This window comes from Chrysochloris asiatica, unplaced genomic scaffold, assembly GCF_000296735.1.
Source record: "Chrysochloris asiatica unplaced genomic scaffold, ChrAsi1.0 scaffold00159, whole genome shotgun sequence".
NCBI classification, from domain to species: Eukaryota; Metazoa; Chordata; class Mammalia; order Afrosoricida; family Chrysochloridae; genus Chrysochloris; species Chrysochloris asiatica.
Window position 1 is genome coordinate 5,199,763 of NW_006408677.1, and position 27,145 is coordinate 5,226,907.

The 27,145-nt window shown below is 35.1% G+C and overlaps 1 protein-coding gene across 1 annotated transcript in view; it reads right to left on the bottom strand.

The window, feature by feature from the left end:
• Positions 1-12,035: 12,035 nt before the first annotated feature.
• NRK (Nik related kinase) overlaps positions 12,036-27,145 on the bottom strand; it is a 213,448-nt gene continuing 198,338 nt past the window's right edge. Inside the window, exons 25-30 of the mRNA XM_006871057.1 lie at positions 23,275-23,379; positions 21,573-21,715; positions 20,608-20,757; positions 17,401-17,560; positions 13,781-13,920; positions 12,036-12,131 (exon numbers count right to left, since the gene is read on the bottom strand). Of these exons, the coding sequence (XP_006871119.1) occupies positions 12,036-12,131; positions 13,781-13,920; positions 17,401-17,560; positions 20,608-20,757; positions 21,573-21,715; positions 23,275-23,379 (794 nt within the window). The remainder of the gene's footprint in view (positions 12,132-13,780; positions 13,921-17,400; positions 17,561-20,607; positions 20,758-21,572; positions 21,716-23,274; positions 23,380-27,145) is intronic.

Below are 27,145 nucleotides of genomic sequence, written 5' to 3' on the forward strand. Positions count from 1 at the left end.
TATACCAAATAGAGGAATTGTTGGATCATAAGGTATTGTTATTTCCAACTTTCTGAGGAAGCACCATACTGTTTTCCATATTGGTTGGACCATTTTGCATTCCCATCTGCAATGTAGGAGGACCCCACTCTCTCCACATCCTCACCAGCATTTATTGTTCTCTACTTTTTTTAAAAAAAAATGTTTTATTGTGAATAATATGATAGTTTACATGGGAGAACATTAGTTTTGCATTCATTCTATTGTATATTGTATCATTGCCATGTTTACAATCCACTCCATGCGTCATCAACCAACCAGCCTGTCCCCACACTCCACCCCCTCCCCCCAGTCTTCAGCACACAGTCGCTCTCCCTTTCTGGATCTAAAGTCTCCAGCTGCTCCATCGCTCCAAGTCATCGTCTCTGCCTCCATCTCAGGCATCACTGCTTCTCTGGGTAGGGTCCCACTCTCCACTCTTCTCCGTTGATGGTCCTAGGGGCCTCCGCTCCTAGACTGGAAAGTTAATCACTCCCTTCCTTGCTATAAAACGTCCACCTTTACATTGCCAATCCTCACAATCAATCCTGATAACATGTCCTCTACTTTTTAAAACTTTATTGTTATTGCTGTTGTTAGATGATACTACATTATTGTTTTGATTTGCATCTCTCTAATGACTAATGATCATGAACATTTCTTCATATGTTTATTGCCTGCTGAAATATTTTCCTTGGTGAAGTGACTGTTCATGTCCTTTGCCCCATTTTTCAATTGGGTTATTTGTCTTTTTTTGTAGAGGTATTGTAGTTTCCTATAGATTTTAGAAATTAATCCCTTGTCTGATATGTTATTGCAAAATATTTTTTTCCCATTCTGTGGGCTCCCTTTTTACTCTTTTCGTGAAATATTTTAATTTATTTTTTTAAACATTTTTATTGTGAATTGAGTGAAAGTTTACATGGCAGATTATCAGTTTTACAATAAAGCATACACCTTGTTTCATTACAATGATTATAATCCCTTCCTTGTATCATCAGTTAACAGTATTTCTCTTTATTCATTTTAGCTCTTTAAAAAAAACCACTCAGAAATATATAATAATTTCAGATACTATATGAAATCTTTTGATGCATATACGTTTCTAATTTTTAGAATGTCCCAATCATCTATTTTGTCTTCTTTTGTTTGTGTAATTTCCACAGTTTGGTAGTCTATTTGTGCACAGTATCAGAGCCCTTAAATTTGTCCCTATTTTTTCATTGATGACCTTTATAGTTCTGGGATTCACATTTAGGCTTTTAATCCATGCTGAGTTGGTTTTTGTATATGGTGTGAGGTAAAGGTCTTGTTTCAATCTTTTGCATATCGATTTCCAGTTCTGCCAGCACCATCTGTTGAAGAGACTATGTCTTCCCCAGTTAATGTACTTTGACCCTTTGTTAAAGGATGGATTAATTTCTAGATTCTTGATTTTGTTCCATTGATCTATGTATCTTTCTTTGTACCAGTACCAGGCTGTGTTGATCACTGTAGCCATGTAGTAAAATTTGAAATCAGTGAGTGAGAGGCCTCCAACTTTGTTCTTCTTCTTATGCAGTCAGTGCTTTACTTATCCCATATCTCTTTCCTTTACATATAAAATTTGTAATTTTTACTCCCATCTCTCTAAAGAATGTCATTGGAATCTAGGTGGGGATTGTGTCATATGTGCAGATTTCTTTGGGTAGTACTGACATTTTCACAATGTTAAGTGTTCCTTTCCATGAGCATGGTGGGTGATTCCATTTTTGTAAGTCTCTTTTGGTTTTTTATAAGTGTTCTATAGTTTTCTTTGTATAGATCTTTTGTTTCTCTGGTTACATTTGTTCTTAAATATTTCAAACTTTGTGTGGCTATTGTAAATGATATTGCTGTCCTAATTTCCTATTCAGCTGTCATTATTAGTATAGAGAAATCCATCTAATTTTTGTATGCTGATTTTGAACCTTGCCACTTTGCTGAATCTTCCAATGAGTTCCAGCAGGTTTTTTTTTTTTTATTTTTTTTTTTATGAGTTTGGGGTTTTATATGCATAGGATCATATAATCTGCAAATGGAGTTTTACTTCCTCTTTGCCATTTTTGATGTTTTTAATTTCCTTATCTTGCCTTATAGCTCTGGCTAAGACTTACAAAACAATATTGAATAAGAGTGGTGGTGATAAATGCATCCTGGTCTGGTTCCTGTTCGCAAAGGGAAGGCTTTCAGTTTCTCTCCAATTGCAAGTGATGTTGGCTGTTGGTTTTGTACATATACTCTTAATTATGCAGAGGTAATTCCCTTCAATTCCTACTTTGTTGAGAGTTTCAATCAGGAATGGATCTTGAATTTTGTCAAATGCCTTTTCTGCATCAATTGATATGATCGTGTGGTTCTTTCCTTTTTCTTATTTATATGATGGATAACATTGATGGTTTTTCTAATGTTGAACCATCCTTACATCCCTGGTATGAATCTCACTTGGTCATGATGTATAATTTTTCTGATGTGCTTTTGAATTCTGTTGGCTAGGATTTTGTTGAGATTTTTTGCTTCTATGTTCACGAGGGATATTGGTTTATAATTTTCTTTCTTATTGATGTCCTTTCCTGGTTTTGGTATGAGGGTTAGGCTTTTTTTACAGAATGTAATAGGAAGATTTCCATCCTCTTCCATATTCTGGAATAATTTGAGTAGAATTGGTGATAGCTCTTCCCTGAATGTTTGGAAAACTCATCTGGACCAGGACTTTTTTAGTTGGGAATTTTTTGATGACTTAGTCAGTTAATTCCTTTGTTATAGATCTGTTAGAGTTATCTACTTCACTCTGTGTAACTTTAGGAAGGTCGTGCTTTTCTAAAAATATATCCATCTCATCTAGATTTTCAAATTTGTTGGAATACAACTGTTCATAATATTCTCTTACTGTGCTTTTATTCTATTGGTTCCATTGTGACATCATTTATGTGGTGTCTTATGTGAGTTATTTTGTCTTCTTCCTCTTTTCTTTTGTTAGGTTTTTCAACGGTTTGTCAATTTTATTAATTCTTTCAAAGAACCAGCTTCTTGTCCTGTTGATTATTTCAATAATTTTGTCTGTATTCTATCTCATTTATTTCTGCTCTAATCTTGATTATTTCCTTTCTTCTCTTGACTGTAGGTTTACTTTGCTGATCTGCTTCTAGTTGTTGTAGATGTTGTATTAATGGGTTAATTTTAGTTCTTTCTTCTTTTTGGCTGTGTGCTTTTATTGCAATAAATTGACTTCTCAACACTGCTTTTCCATGTCCCAAAGATTTTGGTATGTTGTGTTTTCATTCTTATACATTTCTAGGAAATTTGTGAATTCATGTTTTATTTCGTCTACAACCCAGTCGCTTTTCAGCATGGTGTTATTCAGTTTCCATGTATTTGACTTTATTTCCTTGGTCTTCCTTTTGTTGATTTCTAATTTGTAAGCATTGTGGTCTAAGGAAATGCTTTGTAGTATTTTGATGTTTATGAATTTATGGAGGCATGTTTTGTGGCCTAACACGTGGTTTATTCTGGAGAATGTTCCATGCACACTGGAAAAGAATGTGTATTGTTCTGTTGTTGGGTTGAATGCTCTGTACACATCTATAAGGTCAAGTTGGTTGATTGTGTTGTTTAGTTCCTCTGTATCTTTGTTGAGTTCCTTTCTGGTTGTTCTATCTTTTTCCAAAGTGGTGTGTTAAAATCGCCTACTTTTATTATAGATTTGTCTATTTTTTTTTTTTCAAATCTACTAGAGTTTGCTTTATTATTTTGGAGCTTTCATTGGGGGCATAGATATTTATTATGGTTATGTCATCATATTCAATTGACCCTTTAATCATGAAACAATGTCCATCCTTATCTATGGTGCTGGTTTTTGCCTTAAAGTTTATTTTATCAGAGATTAGTATTGCCATTCCTGCTCGTTTTTATTTCAATAAGCTTGGTGTATTTTTTTTTTCCATCTTTTAACTTTTACTCTGTTTTCGTCTTTGGTGGAGACAGCATATTGAAGGATCCTGTATTCTTATCCATTCTACCACTTTCTGTCTTTTTACTAGTATATTTGATCTGTTGAAATTCAATGTAATTATCAGTTGGTACAAATCGGGCTGCTAATCTCATGGTCAGCAGTTTGAAACTACCAGCTGTTTTGTGGGAGAAAGATGAGACTTTCTGCTCCGGTAAAGATTTACAACCTCAGAAACCCTGTACAGGGTCTCTATGAGTCATAAATGACTCCACGGCACATAACAACAACAACAATAAATTAATTGCTGCCATTATTATTTGTGTGTTTGTGTTGTTGCTGGTTTCTTTGTTTTGAATGCCTTCCTGTGCTGAGTTTTTTGTGTGTGTTCTTTCTTGTCAGTTTCTTCATAGTTTTTTTTTTTTTTTAGTTTTTATTGTGAATTATGTGGGCTTACATGGGAGAAATCAGTTTTACATTCATTCTAACATATTTCATTTTATTGTAATGATTACAATCCCCTCCATGCATCATCAAACAACCAAAGGGTACACCCCACAGGCCTGCCCACCAGCCATCAGCGCACAGTGCCTCTCCCTCCCTGAGTCCAGTGTCCCCAGCCACTTCATCTGTCCTCATCATTATTTCTGCCTCCATTTCTGGCGTCACCGCTTCTCTGGGTAGCATCCCACACTCCGCTCTTCTCACTTGATGGTCCCAGGGACCTCCGCTCTGGGACTGCAAAACCAATCACTCCCCCCTTTTTGTTACAAAACATCTACCTTTACATTTCTGACCCTCACAGTCAGTCCTGATAGCAATTATTTACTGTTATCCCCATCTTCTTTCATTAGCCCCGTCCCAACAGATTAGAAACCATTCAGTGGAGATTCTACCTCCAACCCACCACCCCCACCCCCAGCCTGGAATTTGGGTCCCTCTTGAAAGTCTGTAAGCCAGTCACTTCTTGCCTTTGTAGCCCTCCTCCCCCTTCCCCCCACCATTTTGGGTAGCCAGTGTCTAAGTTGCACATCCCTGTGTACTGAAGGGGTGGGAGTGATCCTTGCTATAAAGATTTGTTCCCTTTTTTGAACTACTACATCCATAAGTATAGGTAAAGTTCATCAAATTGTAGCAGATTACTCTTTTTTCTTCTTCTGGTCGAGTTCTGATCAATCTTCCAGCCATTGAAGCCAGATCAAGTGGGTACTATCTGCAAGTATGGGTGTTCTTGTGCATCTCCTCTAACTTCATGTCAGCTGGATGCTACACTCTACACTCTAGACCTCTGTGGCCATGTCACTGGCTCTGGGCCCATGAGTCCCTGGGTCTTGCCATACCGCTGGCCAACCAGGTCTCCACCTGGGTTCATAGGAGTCTATTGAATGTAGTTGGACATAGCTGCCAATTTCATTGCTGTTTTTCTCCCTCTTCCCCTTATTGGTGACCAATGTGGTCACCAGCCGCCCACTTGCCTTGATGGCTCCTGGGCGAACAGCTTACTTATTCTTGTAGAAGTCAATCAGATTGTTTGTCCCTCACTTCCCCTTATCGGTGACAAATGTGGTCACCAATCAGAGCGCATGTCTGCTCGTGTATTCCCATTGGGTCTTAATCTTGGAAGTGTGTTTGCTCTGAGGTCACCAACTGACCACTTGCCTTAATATCACCTGGGTGAGCAACTTCCTTGTTCTTATAGTAATCAGACGGACTGCTGTTATTGTTTTGTATTTTCCCTGTCAGTCTTTGTTTCAAGAAATATCTTCTGTTCTTCTAGCTGCTCCAGATTGGTCTATTTGTCCTTTCAAGTGGAGATTTCCAACCTCAGATGATTCTGGATGGGGTTCAGGATTCCACATATGGTTTTATGCAATGCAAAGGCTCCACAGGACCCTCTTTCACTGGGCACCTTCTAGCCCCCTTCAGTTATAGGCTGAAGACAGACTTACAAGTTTTCTATTGTTATGTTTCAGCTATTCCTTTCTCTCCCCCTCAAGTGTCTGTTTTACAATGGTAAGCAAAGGAAACCAAGATTCAAAAGACAGCCAAGCATCTTAACATTATTCCCCTCTTTTAGCCATGCAAACCGTGCCTCAATCCCTGTATCCTGAAGCCATGTTGTTCCAAGGTTGTGCATACATCATTATTTACCCCTGTCCTGCTTAGTCCATGAAAACCTGACTAACTGTTCTCCCATCTGCCTTGTTCTTCCATTCCCATCTCCCTTCTTGTGATTTGTCTTCCTCCCCACAGCACTCACGCTATCCTGTGTCTCTGTCTTCCCCTTGTGCTCTGTCTTCCCCTCCATCCCTCACCTCATCCCATACATCCCAGTGATCAGCAAATATATATATATGTTTTTCCCCTTTTAAGGAGAATTTTTTTCTTAATCTTTTATAATAATGGTTCTATAGAGGATTTCTCCTTTTGTGACTGACAAATTTCACTCAGCTTAATTTCCTCAAGGTTCACCCATGTTATATGGTGGCTTGCAAATTCCTTGTTGTTCTTCAAGGTAGCATAGCATTCTATTGTGTGAATGTACCACAGCTTGTTTATCCATTATTCAAATAATGGCTGCTGAGCTGAGGGGTGAGAAAGACAGATTCTCTAACAATGGGAAAGGATAGGAGGAACTGTGGTTTCTAAGCAGTAGGGACTCATGCCTATCCAGAAACTAGGGACGTAGTGGAACCAGAGTGGATATGACCTCTAGGTAACTTGCCTTCATGCCTTGACAAGGATTTCCATCGTCACACATGACACGGCAGCCCTAGAGCCACTGTAAGAGACTAAATGAGTGATGAACTTTGTGATATGGATTAGTGTGTGCAATAGAGAAGTGTGGTACCTCTGAATCTTGTGATTATTAAGATATGCCTGTCACCTTTGTACAGAGCCTACACAATGATTAAATTTCTTCTCAGCTTGATGGGATGGCCATTTAAATAATTGGGCTCTTTTCATGTTTATCGTCTCTCTCTCTCTTTTTTTTTGTGGGGAGTGGGGGTATATTCAAATTGATGGACTAAAATTCATACATTTTGTTTGTTAAATGATGCCTGTATTTTTCTACCTTATCATATAGTTTTTCATCTCATGTTTCTCTGGCAGAGTGGCTGGTGGGTTTGAATTGCTGAACTTGTGGTTAACAGTCCAATGTTTATTCTGCAGCACCACCAACACTGTAGCTGACTAGCTTCTGATCCATTTTTACTCCATCTGAAACTACAAGGGAGTTTCAACATGTTTGGATAAAAATAGAATGAAGAGATTATGGACTTTTTCAAGGAATTTTTTGAAGCTCCCTCACATTCTATGTTTCCTGTTTAAATTAGTTGACATAGTTATAAAAAGAAAAAAATAATATGACAGTGTGTTCTGAAACATGCTTGGGCTGTAATTCATTAGCTGCTTCCATTCTTTTCATATATTTTTTTAATTGAGTAGCTACACTCACTGACTTTAGTTTGTTCAGGAACCTGGAGTATCCTTAAGTGAAAGGAAAGAATGGAAATCACAGTGCTGTTCAAATATTGTTATTAGACTTACAGTATTGAATTCCTTGAACCCATTGCTCCCTTTGTGAGTGAGACAATTACTTACTGTAATGTCTACATATATCTTACTCTGTCCCTATGGTTGGATTAAATATGTTCCTTAGTACAATGTTCTCTCTCAGACATGGGACTTCAATGTGCAATTTCAATTTGTAATACTTTTTTTTTACTCACAACACTGTCCCTTAAAGTAGTTGAAGTCTGTGGACCCTATATATAAAGTTGAATGAGTTTATTTAGTTATAATAAAACATTTCGAATGTAGCCTCTAAAGCGCTGGATAAACTTCATGTGTCTGGGTAGCCCAACTCTGGAATGCTTGGCCACAACTACAAAATAGGACCATACTCAGCTGGCCCTAAAGGGAACACTTGGCAAAAATGTCTCCAGAATGACTGAGAGGACAGGATGTGAAGGGACCCTGCTACTAATGTTTCACTCCTGAGACCCGCTGAGAGAAGTGCTGTTGCTCTTCTGGCCACAAAGGAAGGAGTTAGTTTTCCTGATAACGTGCAGTTTGCCATAATTACTCTATCTTCTGTTTTCTATCATCAGCCTGCCCTACATCCTTTCATGAATGCAAAGAAACGATAAATCTTTACTTTTTTTCTTTGATACGGTTCCTTCTCTTTCTTCTCCACTGGACTTCCGGATACTGGGGTGGGAGGTTGGGCTTGGCAGATGGGGAAGGAATACAGCATTTAAATTTGCTTGGGTTTTATTCATAGGAGTGAGGTTGTTTCTCTGTTTTTCATTCCACCGTTGTAGCCAGAGAGTTTTAATCAGATTAGCAGAACTTTACCAGCACTCCTAACAGAACCCTGAACACCTTCCAGTCAGTGAATTATTACATTAAACAAATGAATTCTGAGGCACTAGACAAATATATTTCAATAATGACATTAATCATTTTTATTTTTTTATTTTTTATTTTTTATTTTTACAGGATGAAAAATTATTCATTGAAGACTCTGATAAAATGATTAGCTGTCTCAATGATTGTTTCAATATATTTTTTTAAGTTAGAGCAGATTTAAATAGATACAGTCTCTAAACTAATTGAAAAAAGGACTTTAAAAATCCCATTGAATATGTGTGGCATTATTCCTAGTTTTATGTATACTGTTTCAATTAAATGAATCTTGGCAGAAAATAGTGATTAATTTATCCTGAAACTGGTAGAACTTAAAATATTAAAATCTATGTATTCTAATGTTTGTTTTGGCATGTTTATATGATTCTGTAGCATCTATTATATAATTTTAATAATGATTATTCCCCCTTTTTTCTGCTTACTCTGAAGCTCCTACCTTACTACAATAGACAGAATCACTCAGATATTTTCTAATCACTCCTTTTCATCCATACTTTCAAGATTTCCAATATTTTCAATAATTCTCTTGATTTTGGTGACGGGCTTTGGTGAAAAACTTAAATTGCACTATAATAAGACTGAGCCTTGTTGTGGTGCTGTAGGATCAACACTGGACTGTTAATTACAAACTTGGCAGTTCAGACTCACCAGAAGTTCTCAGGAACCCTATACAGGGTTGCTATGAGTTCGAATCAACTGGAAGGCACTTAACAACAACAAAATAAAACTGGAGTTCTGTCTCCAATGCTGCTCAGAACCTTTCACGCTTTGAATCAAACCTTTCAATGCTATGAATCTCAAGAGTAGGGAAGCTGGCTTGCTTGGGCTGCCCCCTCTCCATGCTTTTGTGATTGACTGGGGTTCCCAGGTGCCACTGATACAAAGTTGGTAAATTTCCATCAATTACAAAGTGTACTGACTGTGCAATGCCATTGCCCTTTCACTTTCGAGTTTTATCTGGCGAAGAATCTAAAGACTCCAGATTAATATTTCTAGTGGAATCCATTATTAATTACTTTAAATATTCTAAATCCTTTCTTTGACCAGAGTCTCTGGGTGGTGAAAGTGGCTAATGCATTATAATGAAAGGTTATAGGTTCGAGTCCACCCAGAGATACCTCAGAAGCTAGGCTTGGCAATCTACTTCCAAAAAAATCAGTCATTGAAAAACTTATGGGCATAATTCTACTCTGACACACATAGGGTTGCCATGAGTTGAAACTGACTCAAACATTTTGGTTCTCTTTGGCCACCCAACTTAAAATCACCCTTTTTGATATGTGCCTAGCTTCCTTTCTCAATTAACACCATATTCTTTAAAGCTCAGTTCAAAATCTGTTTTGCTTGGTTACTTTGGGATATCTTTCTAGATTCAGTTTAACAATGTCCATCATTTACAGGAATAACAGCCACAGAGTACAATGGGAGTTGACTTACTAAAATAATAACTGCTCTTAATGATATGATTTTTAACATAAAATGTATTTTGAATCTTAACTCTGAGTAACTATTATGAAGAAGAAAATAAGAGAATTATTAAAAGACTTGATTCTACACTACTTATATGAGAAACATTTCTGAAATTCAAACATAGCAAGCTCCATTTGCTCAGCAATGAGGTACTTGCACAAAGTCCCCCATGACCGTTTTGGTGTACAAATTTATAATAATGAAGACTACATCTAAGTAAGTGATTTGACATAAAAGTTTTGCTTTCTTTTTAAACTATTACATTTAAAAAGTCATTTGAGTTGTAAACATTGAAGGGTATGCCAGTTTTAGGGTCACATTATTGTATCACAGTAATAGAAGTATGAATCACATTTACTTCTTTAAATCAGACTCAGGTTCTCCTAAATTCTCAATATTGAGCAACTACATACTTGATAGAAGCTGTTAGGAAAATCCAAATATTCATTTCTAGCATCCTTGGTGCCAGAAATGATATACTGTCCTGAAATCACTCATAGTCAGCTGCTTTTGCATTTTGGTTAAGCAGGTAGTTTGAAATTATTATTCCACCAGCACTGTCTTCCAATTTTAGGAGCAGAACTAGAGGAATTATACTGAGGTATACTTGTGGTAGTTCTGCTGCTTCTTTTTGCCCCAGAACTAACCATGGTACTGAGGATGGATATGCAGAAAATGCGCTTTCAGCACGTAGTGATTACCACAGGTGACCAACATCACTCATCTGTGGTGTCTATAAGATTTTTGGGTGTAGGACTAATGTGAGCTTTAAGAAGCAGTCTAATTTTGTAGCCTTAGATAATTGATGAAATTGTTTTGTTTTTCAAAGTTTTTGAACCTGTAACATTAAATCTCTACATATGGATTTATTATTGAAATGACTTTAGATTTTTGATTTCACAGTAAAATAAACACAAGAAAAGATAAGTATTGACAAAGTTGTTTTGTTTTTGTTATGCTTTCTTATTTTTGTTTAATAACTAGAGGGCAATTATATACCATTTAATATGGGATTGGGCAAATATTTGAAGCAATCTGATGGTCACACTGTTGACCTGACAAAAATCCAACCCATCCTTGTAGGAGAATTTGATGCCTCCTTTAAAGGATTTAAAAAACAAAAACAAACTCATTCTACAGTACATGTATAATGGAGATCTCTCTTGCATTCAGGCTTGCAAAAGTGTGATTTGGTGCTTTACAAAAACAGCTATTGCACATCTTTGGGGTTCTGAGAGAAACCAAGTATCTGAGGTTTTCTTCTAATCTGGAGAAAACTAGCTTAACATGGGGTGAAAAGAGCACAACTGGTCTCTAACTGTAGGTTTAACTATTATGGTGGTCCTTTCTGAGGAAATTTGTTAAACAATCTGAGGAAAATTGTTGCTCTTTTTCCTTTATTGAGCTTCCTTGGGTGGCACAAATATTTAAATGCTCTGCTGTTAATTGAAAAGTTAGAGGTTTGAAGCCACCAAGAAATGCTTTGGAAGAAAAGCCTGGCAATTTACTCCTGAATAATCAGTCACTGAAAATCTTATGGAGTATAGTTTTACTCTGACAATATGAAGTCACCAGGAGTCATATCAACTGCATGGGAATTTTTCCCCCTGTTATCACTGTAGCTTCTCTAGAGATGAGCTAGGCAGACATTAGTCTGTGTTACAATATAGTTCGTACTATTTATATTGTAACCTGTTATTCTTTATATGACTTTGGACAAATCACATAAGGTTTGTTGCTGATTTTCTTTTCCTGAAGAGCGTCAGTGAGGGCCAATTCTTCTGAAAACTCCTTGGAATCTAACTCATAACAAGTTTCTTTACTCCTGTTATAAAATCTGAATATAGCTACTGTCCAAAATGTCCAAAGAGTAATGTCTGAATTCACAGTAACAAAAGTTACAAAACTGTGCAAAAGATATTGTACACCATTGGAGTACATAGAGCTTGCTATAGTTAATTTTATATATAAAGCTGCATTTCTCATTAAAACTATTTTGTGCTACATTAAATGTTGATTCTCTGTTTTAATTCTGTCTATCAACAACAAGAAAAACCTGAATGCTCATTTAATCTCAGAAAAGTGAAGATGCAAATTGCATAGTTGTGATGCTTATCAACGATGTTATAATAAAGCATTGAAATCTTTAAACACCATAATTGTTTTGGAGCTCTTCAAGTTTTCCAAGGGTCATAAAGTAAACCCGGCTGTGGTGGTTGCGCAGTGTAGAGGTAAAGAACAGCTTCAAAAAAGAGAGAAAGAGACACCATCAGTACATATATAATACACTTTAACCTTATGTTTGAGAGGTAAATACTATGCTGCAACTCTAATTTCAAGCCATCTTCGTCTGCTCATAAAATGTTAAGCCATATGAGCTTTCTGAGTAGAAATTAAAAAAGAATAAGAACTTAAATTAGTATTTAGTCAATTTTATATATTTTTAAAAATGTCTCTTACCATATTCTACATAAATTTAGTAAGTATGACTTAGTTACATTTTTATAGATGGCATTTATCTGCTGAAGTTCTTGACTAGTTTTAATTTGAAATTCCCTTTTTCTATTTCTTTTTTTAAAAAAATAGTATATCACTTTTATTCAAGTTTTCTTTTCTTTTTCTTCTATAATGATGAAACAAATTATTTACCTGCTGTTTACCATTGTTGCTGGTGCTAAGTGACCACTAAAAATTTCTACTTTGTGATTCTTATTTCAGTGGAATAGTCCAATACCAATAGAATGACATGAGTTAAACATAGTGACTTAGACAGGAACATGTTGGGTAAATGTGATTTTTGTCATAAGGTAATCAGAATAGAACATGTACATAAATATCAAACAGGGGCCTCTTTTTCATGACTAGGCCTTTCAACATTCACAATGGTTATACTTAGGTTTTGTGATGTAATGATGATGATAAGACATACTTACTACCCCTAACAACCTTCATGTGCCAGGTATTCTGTGAGATGTTATTATTCATATATTATCATCAATTCTCACAGTGATCACCAAAGCAATTATTGATATTCCCATTTTGGAGATGAAGAAACTAGGACTTGGAAAGATTTATCAAATTGTCCAATTTCTCACACCCAGTTAGATGTCAGAGCCAGGAAAGCAACCTGGAGCTATGTGATCTCAGATACTGGACCTTCCCATTACATCCCTTTGTATTCCAAATTAGCACCTTCCCTTGATGTAAACTGCTTTACCCTAGTGTTTCTGTATTATCATGAATCCTTTTCAATGTCTTCTAAACGAGAATATTTTCTTATTCCAGCTTCATGCTTTTTTTTTCTTCTTCTGATAATATGCAGGGACTGTGATTATTTATATCTATTCAAGCTAAACCTTCTGAATTGGTCATCAAATTTGAAATAATTGCCCAAATAATTGGCAAATCTTGATTTCATTTTTCTTTGGTACAAAATGGACAACTATATGTGAAGATTAAATGAGATTTTTGAAGTACCTAGCACAGGACCTATCACATAATTGTACCTTCTGCTATGGGATTATTATTTAAAGGTCTTAAAGGAAGATTGGCTGATGCACTCTGTTTAAAATATGAATTTGAAAAGAAAATGCAAAGGATTAGGGATCAAAAAAGATAAAGGATTTTGCACCAAACAAAACTGAGCTTCACTTAAGTCATGACTAGAATTTTTGCTTTTTTAAAAAATGTTTTAGTTTTGAAACCAAATTTCATTCATTTGCCAAATCAATATTTTGAATCAAAGGCTAAAATATTTTTCATCAATGATGAGTCAACTTGTAAAACAGAGCACAAATGCATTCATGACTAGAAGGAAAAATACATAGCTTTCCTTAGTTAGCATTTAATGTGTGATTTATTTTTGTTATAATTGGGAGATGTAAGCTATACCTTGTCTCCTCGGGTACAAAGGAATCTCAGCTTCTTAATTGACTTGCGTTTCAGCTCATTTTCCAGAACCCTTGGTTGCAAAGAACGCGCTTCAATGGCCTTTTGACCCCATCCTGTGGTTCGTTGTGTACACTCATAAGCTATAATAAAAATGAAAAATTATAAAAACACAGTCTTTCCAGCAGTGATAGAAAATTATAGCCAAAGTTAATGTTTGATTATTAAGAGGCTCAATGGTTAGGTTAAAAAAAAATGTTTTTTTTAAATTGCACTTTTTTTTTGCTCCTCCTATAGTCAAACGTTTGAACATTTTCCTGCTCAGAAGCTGTGTTCAAACTAGATTTCTTTCTTTCTTCAATACCACAGAAAAAGTCAAAGATTAGTTGTGAAAATTCAAGTCTATGCATTCTTTATTTTAGTTTTAGAAAAGTACAGTATTTTATATGGGTTTATATTTGTGACACATGAAAACTGTTAAGAAAAAAGACTTGCTAATTCACTTCAATTGGTGTCCTGGTGTGGCACTGTAGGATAAGCAGTGGACTACTAACAATAAGGATTGGTGGTTCAAACCCACCACCTGGTCCTTGGAAATCCTAAGCAGAATCCCTATGAGTAGGAACCAACTCAAGGGCACTTAATAGCAATGCAATTCAATAAATCACAATGTTATAAGCAGAGCTGAAGCTCATTTATACTGTTATAATCTTCTGCTCAGAAAATTTTTATAATATTTTAGCTCTTTGGTTTTATTTAAATTACTTTGTGATAAGTATGATGATAATAATTACCTTAAAGCACAAACCTAATTATGTAAACAGTCATACAGCCAGCTGGTATTATAAGGTATTTTCTGGCACTTGGAAAAGCGTAACTGTTAAGTGTTTAGCTTTCAAGTAAATATTCTTTATGTTCTTTAAAGGGAAGTACATTTCCATACATAAATAAAATCCTGGTATTGAAAATATGAAGATTTTGACTCAATCTAAAATATTCTGAAAACATTAAAATAAAACATGCTCATTCCCACATCAACATATCACAATTCAGTAAATTGATGACTTTTCATTTTTTCCATTATAGGTGATACAATTACAATGTAGATTAAAAAAATGTTTAATCTTTCTCAAATGTTTTTGAATGCTTTTGTTTAAATAAAAAAGTACCTGGTCTTTATCTGTATGCATTGAATATAGATAAAAGGACTCATAAAGATATAACTCAACTTCTAAGAATGACTTTTCATAGACATAGTGTGAACCATTGTCAATTCTTCAACTAAAACTTATAAAGTATTTACTATCTCCTCTTTCCATTTACATTAAAATTCAAAATATGATGTTTATGAAAATAGTAACAACATTATAATTAAATTGTAATTATTTTGATACAGAAAAAATTATCTCCTGGGGAAAAAAAAAAAAAAAAAAGACTTTACAAGTTCAATTTCAGATTAGGCTTCAAATCAGTCCAGATAAAATAAAGTAAGGGAAATAAGTGGTCTGAGTGATGGAACAAGTAATAGATTTAGTCTATCTGCATTTGAATTTGTTCACCTATGCGGCTACTTCATTCGAAATGACAGTTTGACAACTACATAGGGCAATGATGTCTAAGCTTAATGAATAGGCTACTTGCTGAGTCTACGAACACAATTTATTTGACATCCCAAATTTTCTACATTAGCATTGAAATTAAAGCCTTTGGAAAAACTTGACATATAAATTCACCACTTAGCTTCTGCATAGCTGTGTGGGTCAGCATGCTTTCTGAAATTGGACAATTAGTAATATTTGCTGTGTTTGTTGTTCCTCTAAATATTAGTTTGGAAATCCAAAGCAATGATCCTATTATTGAAAATATTAATTATAGCTCAAGGAAGTATAACATTTAAGATTAGTGATATCTGGATCTGGGTACGTTTTAAAGCAAAGGGAGTTACAATAAAAGTATAGCTTGCTGTAGAATAGAATTAGTTCCTGTTTTAGTTACATAATAAGTGTACACATTTTCTTTTTAGACAGAAAAAAAGTTATTGATATATTTAATATTAATGTTATACTGTAGTCTTTAGTATATTTTTGAAATATTTGAAATACAAAACAAAATACCATGTCCTTGTAGTACTACAATTTATTTTACATATACATTGATAGATAGATGTTTTTAAAATTCTAGCAACTTAAAAATAACTTTTTTCTTTTAGGTCAGAAGATATCTTAAGGACAAGAGCTGTGCCAGATGACTTCTCAAGATCTTTTTGATTCCTATGATTGTCCTGTGGCATAAAAATAGGGGGTTGTTCAAATATCATTTTAACTGAATTTCATTATTCTCATTTCTGATTAACACGCTTATCACATAAGTACCACTCTAAAGATCAGGAAAAAAAAAATCTTTATTTTTAGTTCCTTTTGTCCCAGATCTGTCAATTATGTTGTATTTACCTTATGTCCCCTAAATTAGAGCCCTGTGAGCTCTTACCTATATGGAGAAAATGGGACAGGCTTTCAGGACAATCCTTAATACTATGTATACAACAACAACAACAACAACAAAAGGATTCTGTAGATGCAATGCAAAGTGACATTATCCCATAATGAAAAATAGCCATTAAAAGCTAGTTCTTTCAAGCTGGTCCTTAAAGCCACATGAAAATCACTTGTAGTAATTTCACAGATTTCAGAAGCTTCTGGGTTCTCTATTGAAAGACTTTTCGCCTCTTCACATTTCTTCTTTCTCCCTCTCACAAACACCTTGACTTAGTCCATTAAATTCCTCCTCCTTTTATGAACATTTATTCCTTATCAGATTTTTCTCCCTTCTTTAATATTTCTAATTGTTACATATATTTTTCTATTCACAATCACCCTATAAGTTACCAAGTCTCTGAGATATACACAATAATTATTATGATTTCCCAGCTCAACAGACCCGTATTGGTTCAGAAAGAAAATAAATAAAAGCATCCTTGTCTGATGAAGATTGAGATGGCAGTTTACTTTACCATCTGGATGGTATCTAATAGGGATTCTAGTCAGTTATTAGCTATCTCGTTTCTAAATAATGAATGATGAAGTTTTAGTGGCAACCATAATATCACGTACAGATCTTATTTGAGTCTTCACAGTAAATATCAGTCATTAAACAGAACTCTACTGAGTATGAGAAATAGAAATAGCTTACTTTTTAAAATGTATATTTTGTTTTATTTTTATTTACTATGGAGTGAAATATATATGATGCTGGCAACAACAAAAATATATAGTTGTTATTTTTTTAATGACCATTTGAGTGTCTTAAGATAAGCATAAACCCCAGAAATCAATGTGATGGAGACATGGATTTTCAGCATAGATTGCTGTAGACCAGAATTAGTTCCTGTTTTAGTTACATAAAACAAAATTTAATGGACAAAAAAATCAGTGCTATTCCTGTGACTACATTATATATATGACAATCATACATATCATCTTCCTAAGGGAACAGGCATTCAGGATCCCAAATTAACCCCTATGTACCTTGGGAAAATCTGATAATACAAGCAATCTTCTAATACAACAGTCTTTTTTACCCTTCAAAAATAGCTCTAGGATAAGACTAGGAAATTTTATACATACCTACAGAAGATGGTATGTCTTTCCATACTTCAATTATCTTCTTGAAGAGTTGTTCATTTGCTTCCATAGAAAGGGCTTCAGCATTGAAGGTGAGCATCATGCCAATTCCCATGCAATCAGGTAGAATGATGATATTCTGTGGTATAATAATTTCCAGGGGCTGTAATTATGTTTCATAAAGATATATATGTCCGACATTTTATCACTATTACTTTAATTGAAGCAGTTTGGCTGAGTAATAAAGACCAAAGAACATTCAAAGTGCAGAGAAAGGAGGAGAAAACCTCTATTTCAAAATTAAACTATATGTCATCCAAAACTTGAAAATAGCCTGCCTTATGGCCTAAAGGAGTCACTGTGTAAAATATCTTTTTACATTTATGAGACATTCTTTCTTGAAATAAGTCCAGATGTATTTCCAACACAAAGAAGCTTACTGAAATTTTAGTGTTTTGTACAATAATAGAATAAATGTTTACTTGAACAGTTGAATTTAAGATTCATTTCAGCTCATTTATGGATATTTTAGTAAGCAATGTCGTCACAAGCACAGATAAGCAGCCAATTTATTCAAATCAGAAATAGAAAACAAACTTAAAAATAGCTGGAGTTTAAAATAGTTAACAAAAGACAGCTTTATAATATTTTTCACTGGTTGATATAACACTTTCCTTCCTCTACTCAAATATATGATTTAAAAAATCTATTTTAAATAGTTTTAAATGTATTCAATACATGAAACACTGTGACTCACAAAAGCTAAGTACATATTTAACATTAACATTATCTCACTGATCATTGAACAATTATGCTAATCTATCACTTCACCAATTAGCAAATTACAGGAAAAAAGTCAGAAATTATACTTGCCAAACTGAGCATACTCAGGCCAAGTGTATGAGGCCATGTCTCAGCAACTACTATTCTTAAAACTAAAACAGGAATCCAGAGGCGAAAAGCAATTTTAATACGTTGCCTGGGCACTCGCATGAGCAACTGAAGCAGTAAAGAGATGAAAAGAGAAAAGAACTACAAGAAAGAAGGTTGTGTTAATAACATCTGTTCAGAATAAGACAGGACTGATGGAAATCCAGAGGGCTTCAGAGATAATTCTCTTATTTCTCAGATGACTCTTGAAGTGACCAATTAGTCCAGAGCCCATGTGGCTGGATCCCTTGTAGCACTGCAGCTTTTGCAATGTTGCACTCTTGGGGAAAATATTATTTTTAGTATGTTTCGATTCAAAAGACACACTCTCCTCCTTTGTATAAGTATTAGAGTCCTTTCTCTCTTTATAGGTCAAGACACTAGAGCATTCAGCTAAAAATATTATTTTTGAATTTATATAAGGTTTCTTAATTAGGTCAGAAAATAATTGTGAAGAACCTCATATTCTCTCATTCTAGCTCCTACAATAATTAACCAATGATTGCCTCACAAGGAAATAATTCTCCTTACATGGCAGTCAAGTAGAACCAAGAACTCAATGTTCTTGAATGATTTATTAAACAAGTGTAACCTCGGACAATTGCTGTCATGTTCAGTGCTGTGCACTTTTAAATAAAGGCTATATGACATAACAACAGCATACAAAAAAGAACATGCAGAACAAAACAAAACAAGATGCAGGAAGCTGTGGAAGACACACCAATACAAAGAGTACTATAACATTTATATTAAAAATGGCATGATTTCATATTCAGGTGATTTTGCTGGGCTTAGATCAGCATTTTCTACATCATCAAGGTGATTCATATATAATCATAGGTGACAACTAGGTGATACGTTAATGAGATAGCTAATATGACCAAAACATTTTTTAAAAATGTTCCCACTCATCTGCTGGAGATTACTTGCTGTATTGTCTCAGAAATGTATGAAAAATTCTGGAATCTGTTCAAAATGTCAAACAATTAGTGATTTGAAACAATGACCATGAAGATGGCACAGGATCATGTTATGTAATATCATGTTATTTATAAGATCACCTAAGTCAGAGCCAATTGTATAACTAACAAAAACAATCCGCAACCCATTGTCATTAAGCCAATTATGGCTCATTATGACCCTATAAGACAGAGTAGAACTGCAACATAAAATTTCCAAGTCTGTTCTCTTTATGGAAGTAGACTGCCATATCTTTCTCCCTTGGAACCTTATTGTTAACAACTGAGTGCTTTAATCACGGTGCCACCACAACTCCTGACAACACATTGATTTAAAAATACACAAGAATCTTCTCTTGGACTTTATATATAATACAAAACAATTAAAAATTTAGCTAACCATAAACTAACGAGTTAAGAAATTATGTGTGCAGTATAAAAATTTTGGTCCAGTCCTTCTTTTAACAAATAATTTTCAATAACACAAAATTACTGCTGCCATCAAATTTGTGAAACAGTGGTATTGTATTTTATATGGTGCATATGTGTGTGCATATAATATGCTATGTTGGTATTTTTATATAAATGATATGTATTTGTATTTTCATAACTTCCATTTTTAGGTGTTGGGGTACATTCTCATGATACTTATTTTAGTGGTTAAGAGTTGAGGTACACTGGATTTTAAAACACTGAATCCTTTTATCAGAAATCCCAATTATAATCATTCATACAAGAGAACACTATGATAGCTTGTAATAGAAAACAGTTAAAGTAATACAGTAGGGATAAAAGAAGGGATATAATGATAATGCTCTAAATTTTAATACTCATAATGTAGTTTTAAAGATTCTGTTGATGCACTGCAGGGATACACAAAGGCTAAAGCAAGGATCAGAGATTCAAATTCCTAATAAGGTTTAGTTCTTTTAAATCCATAAAGGTGGATGGATTGGGAATGTAGAGCAAACACAAATTAGTTGTAGTTGATAATCGCTAGTTAGAAATGTGGACCCAATATTGTCAAATCTAGTTATCAGCAGAAGTACAGATTTTCAAATGTAAATGTCATTCACTAAAAACTAACAAACACATTGTTCTAGACAAACAAAATGCACCTATAGTTTAGCTTCAGTTCTCTGGACTAGGAAACCATTTGCAATTTTTGTTTATCCATGGCTATTTGCCCATATTCTATACTTACCTTTTTTACTCTCAGTTCCCAAATATATATTGCTAGTCATATTTTAAAATCTCTAAGGGTTTTGACATTATATAGTGGTATGTAATAATTTCTAGGGGTCTGAAGGCATTATCTTACGTTATTTGGTAGGGTCACATCAGATATAACCTCAGATTCTGCATCGATAATGTGATATCCATCTGCTGAGCTGAAGAAAATCTTTAGTTTTTTTTCAGAACCAACAGCCAGGTCAACTGTCACTGGCTTACGACCAAGTGTTGGAAATACCTGCAAATATAAAACCAAATATGGCCAAAAGGCAAAAAGAAAAATGACACTTTGATAAGGCAAAAATTTTCCCACTACTTGATTAATGTTGTTGTTGTAGGTGTCATCAAGTCAGTTCTGACCCATAGCAATCCTGTTTCTGATGAGTGACTGGTGAGACGAACCACTGACCTTGCAGTTCACAAACTGACTTTTCAGTCCAGTGCATTAACCCACAGCACCACACCAGGACTCTAGCACACTGGTCTGAGTGTAGTGGGGTTTACAACTAATTGATCATAGCCAGTTAAAGGTTTGCTTAATACGTTGTTAAAATTCAGGTTTGTATTTTAAATGGGAGTCCTGTTGTGGCACTATAGGATAAGCACTGGACTGCTAGCCACTGGTTGGCAGTTCAAACCCACCAGCCACTCCTTGGAAACCCTATATAGAGTCACTATGAGTTGGAACAGACTCTATGACACTTAAGAAGAACTACAATGTATATAAAAGGTACCCTGTTGGTATTGTAGGACAAGCCCTGGACTGCTAACTGCAAGGTTGGGTCTTTAAACCCACCAGCTGCTCTGTGGGAGAAAGATGAAGCTTTTTGCTCCTATGAAGATACAGGGTCGCTATGAGTCAGAATAGACTAGATGGCAATGAATTTGGTATGTATATAAACACCTATATATTATAAGCTAATTTAGATATGTTAATTCAAAAGGACATATTTATTCAGATTATAAATCTTGAGTTCCCCTTCAAAGAACAGATTTCCTAAGATTGTATTAGCTTTGCATGGCCTTGTACTCTGTTGTCTTTATAGTCCTTGCCTTGAGCTTCAGTAAATGAAGGAGCTCATCTGGTCTCTTAAACCGGTTCGCTGGATCAGCTGCCTGTATTTTTGCCAGTATTCGTATATAGGCTTCATAAGACATGTAGTCTCCTTCAGAGTCTGCTGATTGATCAATGCATACTTGGTAGGGAATGAAAAAGGTCAGATATGTTAACCTACTACAGAGTGGAAAGACTCAATGCTCCTATAGTTTCTAGTCCAAGGACATTAATGGCCAAAACAGGATTCATTGCCAAGGCAGGTCACAGAAGTGGACTGAGTATCATGGGATTCATCATACTGAAGTCCAGAAGTGGGATTCAAGAACTGGAGTGAGGACTTGGAACAGGAACTGTGTGTCCGACTAGACGGAAGGTTGATACTTGTCTCTTTGCTTTCCAGATCCATACCAGGCAGCTCTGACCAATCAGCAGACCCCCCCAAACAAACCCATATCCAAATACTGACAGCTGACCCAAGGCTCAATATAGGGAGATCAGATCAGGGATGTGATCTGAGTCAGGGCACACCCAGTCTATATATATAGTCGTCTATGCTATTTATTTAGTGTGCAAATAGGTATCCAGGGACAGTCATAAGAATTAGGTCATATTTATTATGTATATATGAAGTATTGGACTATACCAGGCAAACAGATCTTGACTTAAAGTACAAAAGTAGTTCATGAATACCTTGCTGGGGTATATAAGAGTGTAACCCTGTTAGTACTTTGTAAATACTTGTCCATGGACCAACAGGTTCAAAATCAGCTAGGCATTTACTAAAAATATCAATTCTCAGGCCCCACTCCAGATGCACTAACTCAACCTGGGGTTGGGTCTGAGATCTGAATTTTCAATAAATGCTCCTGATGATTTTGCTGTTCAGCTTATGTTAGGAATTACTTGACTCTATATAAAGTCATTGGACTCTATATAAAGTTTATTGATTCATCCTATTATTATTGAATAAATATAAAATAATCATATTTGAGTGGAACCTCTTTAATTTTGATGCATTGTACGTGATTCAATCTAGATAAAAAACCACCCACAGTTTATGGGATGTGACAAAACAAAAAACAAAAAAAAAAATTAACTTCCGAGGCTGATCCATAGAAATTCAACTAAACAATAATAAAGGTGAAAATCATACTAACAATCCAAATAAACCTAATCACCATGACTCACAAAATTTCTGGAGAGAAAAGTGCTCCAGCTTCTCTCCCCACCCCCATCTTTTGTAACCCTGCAAATTGGAGCAAAGGCTTTCTTTTGCTTCATTCTTTGTCCAAAGGGCACCAACTTTCTACCATTGTTGCATGTTTTCTTACCTTCCCTTTGCTTTCCACCCCCCACCCCCACTAAGAGAGAATAAGAACTTTCTCAGCTTCAAGCCATTGTGGTGGTCCCAAAGCCTGTGTTTGGGGCTCTAGAAGAGAGCATCTTCATGTTGACTATAGTAATTGGGAGTAAGGAGTTGGTGGGAAGGGGAGGGGTCAGGATTCCCCTCATATTCTCCCTTGTTTTGGTGCCGGTGGATGGTCTAAAAAAGGTTTAAGCAATAATTATTAACATGGTATATTCAACTTACATTAATAGTAGGAGAATGTGTTTATTTCTGCACGTATAGTCCAAAACATTGCTCTATTATAATTCCCTGGGAAAAGAAATACTCTATAAACCAAATTAAGATATTACTCACTTTAATGGCAGTACTTTCATCAAAGGACTTTGGTGCCCACACATAAAGGTGAATTGATGATTTCAAAGCAATTGCAATGTAAGTTGTTTCTTCATGTTGAACTACAATGATAAAATATAAAGAAGTAATTCTGTAGAGTTAACAAGAATACTCAAATAATTGTATTTGTCAGTGAATATGTCACAAGTATAGTATCAGAGAATAGAACACATATTTTTGAAAAAACTATGGGGATAACATTTTATGTCCAAACAGAGATTGTAAAACTACAGTTTTAGTACTTATTTCAAAACACTCTAAACTGTACACTGAAAACTACAACACATTGCTGAAGGAAATGAAAAAAATAATGGAAAAGCATTCCATGTTCATGTATGTGACGACTTAACATTGTCCAGATGACAATACCACCCACAGCTATCTATAGATTCAATGCAATCCTTATAAAAATCCCAATGGTCTTTTTGTAAAATATAACAACTGATCTTAAAACTTACATGGAATTATAAGGGACTCTGAACACCAAAACAAGTCTTAAAAAAGAAAATGTATTCTAAACATATTGTAATCATAATAGTGTGGTATTGTCATAAGGATAGACATATAGATCAATTAAGTAGAATTGTGATTCCAGATATAAACCCATACATTTGTGGTCAATTGAGTTTAGATAAGCATGCCGAGATTATTCAAGAGATAAAGAATAGTCTCTTCAACAAATGTTGCTTAAACAACTATATGTTGTTGTTGTTAAGTGTTGTCGAGTCGATTCTGACCCATGCGACCTTGTATAGGGTTTCCAAGGAGCAGCTGGTGAGCTTGAACCACCAACCTTGCAGTTCAAACGACTTTGCAGTTTGACACATTAGCCCACAGTGTCACACCAGGACCCCAAACAACTGTATGTTTACATACAAAAGAATGAAAATGGACCCCTATATAACACTGTGTACAAGAAATAACTCAAACTGTATCAAAGACCTAAATATGAAGGCTAAAACTAATGAAGCCTTCGAAGAAAACATAAAAGTAAATCTTTACAACCTTGGATTAGGCAATGGATTGTTAGATATGAGTCCCAAAGCATAAGTAAAAACAAAATATTGTTGAGTTGTTAAAAATTAAAAACTTTATGCATTAAAAGACAATATCAAGAAAGTTAAAAGAAAATCTACAGAATGGAAGGAAATATTTGAAAATCATATATCTGACAGAGGTTTAACACCCAGAATATATTAAAAGCATCTACACCTCAACAACAAAAAAGACGATCCAATTAAAAACAAATAAGCAAAGGTTGGAGTGAAGAAAAAGTTTTAGAAACAAATAATAGTGATAGCTGTGCAGCATTGTAAATATAATAAACACCATGGAACTGTATACTTAAAATTATTAAAAGAGAAAACATTATGCTATATTTACCCTCCCCACAAATAGGCAAATAACTTACATATTCATTGCTTCAAAGAAGAGATGCCCAGGATGCACAACAAGCACAGGAAAAGATACTAAGTAAGCGTCAGTAGTGATTAGGGAAATGCAAATCAAAACAACAATGTGATACTACACTTTCACTAGGATGACTATAATTAACTTTTTAAAGAAAAGGAAAATAAAAAAGTATTGATGAGGATGTGGAGAAATCGGACTCTTGCACATTGCTTGTAGGAGTATAAAATGATCGAACTTCCATAGAAAACTGTTTATAAGTTCCTCAAAAAGTTAAACACTGCCCTAGAACAAATCTGGTCCCAGGCCTAGAAGCACCATCTGGCCAACAGGCAAATGGGTCATTCATAAGGTTTCCTTAGATAAAAAAGAAAGAAAAACATAATATCTTTCCTCAAAAACTTTAAATGGGACTTCCACACAACCCAGCAATTCCTTTCCTAGGTAAATATCCAAAATAAATGAAAGGAAGTATTCAATAAATACTTGAGCAAGAATATTCAGAGCAGCACAACACCAAAAAGGAGAAAACAATCCAAATGTGAATCACCTGTTGAATGCATAATCAAAATGAAGTACATCCATACAATGGATATAGTCATAAAAAAGAATAAAGTACATGTTACAATGTGGATAAAACCTCTTAAATATTAAACTTAGCTAAACGAGTCAGACGAAGGATTACATTTATAAGAAATACCCAGAATGGGTAAAAGCAAGTTAGTGTTTTCCAGAGTCTAGGGAAATGACACCTTAACAAATGTAAAATCTCCTTGAGGGTTATGAAAAGACTGCTGCACAACATTGTGAATGTACTAAATGCCACTGAATTGTACACTTAAAATTTATTAATTTTATTTAGTGAATGAAGCTTAAAAATAAAAGCACTTTAAAGAAAAAACAATATTCCTATCTCTTCCTTCCTTCCTCCCTTCCTTCCTCCCTCCCTTCCTTCCTCCCTCCCTTCCTTCCTTCCTCTCTCCCTTCCTTCCTCCCTCCCTTCCTTCCTCTCTCCCTCCCTCCCTCCCTCCCTTCCTTCCTCCCTCCCTTCCTTCCTCTCTCCCTCCCTCCCTCCCTCCCTTCTTTCTTCCCTCCCTTCCTTTCTCCTTTCATTCCTTCTTTCCTTCCCCTTTCTGTCTTTCTCTCTCTTTCTTTTCCTTTTTGTCTTTTTTATACTGTTAAATGAATTTTAAGGATTTAAAGCTACCATATAATATAATATTGGTGTTCTCTCTATTATTAGTAGTAATACTTCAATTTCTGTGGAAATAGTATTTTGTACTTCTATATAGAAACTAAAAATTTGTGAGTAACTGGAATAAGCCACAAACAGATTATCAATATATGAATAATCAAAGTCATACACATGCATACAACACTTGTTATTAATTAATTATAGTTGGTCTTGACTCATAGCGACCTTGTATAGGATTTCCTATGAGTGGCTGATGGATTTGAACCACCAATCTCATAGTTAGCAGTCTAGTGTTCATCCTACAGTGCCACACCAGGACTTACACACAATATTAATATGGAAATATTAAATAGTAGTGACAGTCATTATTTTAAATGTTAAACAGAGTCCTGGTGTGGCACTGTGGGTTAATGCGCCAGACTGAAAAGCCATTTGAACTGCGAGGTCAGCGGTTCAAGCTCACCAGCTTCTCCTTGGAAACCATATACAGGGTTGCTCTGGGTTGGAATTGACTCGACAGCACTTAACAACAACAACAATCATAATTGTCTAACAAGTTATTATTTTCCACATTTTACAGCTAAGTAAATTGATGAACAAAAAGGTTAAACATGGATCATTTATCTTGTAAGTGATGCATATCTAGATTTTAAAAGAACTCTCCCAACTCAACAATAAGAAAAATGACCTGACCAAAAAATGGCAAAGGATTTCAACAGACACTTCTTCAAAGAAGATATGACCAATAAGTTTATGAATAGATAGTCATCATCATTAGTCATTAAACCCAAACCCACAGCTTTGATTCTAAACTTGATTCCAGCTCATAGAGACCCATATAGGGTTTCTCTGAGACTTTAAATCTTTATGGAGCATATGGACTCATCTTTTTTCCTTGGAGCGACTGGTAGGTTTGAACCACCGATCTGTGGCTAGCTTATCTCACAGTGTCTCCAGAGCTCCTTTCATTAATCATTTGCTGTTGTTTCCAGGTACAATGTAGCTTGTTTGACTCATGGTGACCCTGTATAGGGTTTCCAAGGAACAGCTAGTTGGTTTGTACTACTGGGCAGCATTCCAGTATTTATCCGACAGTGTCACAGCAGGATTCCTTATTGTTGTTGTTGTTAAGTGCCATCGAGTCGGTTCCGACCCATAGCGACCCTGTACAAGGTTTCCGAGGGTGTAAATCTTTACGGGAGTAGAAAGCCTCATCTTTCTCC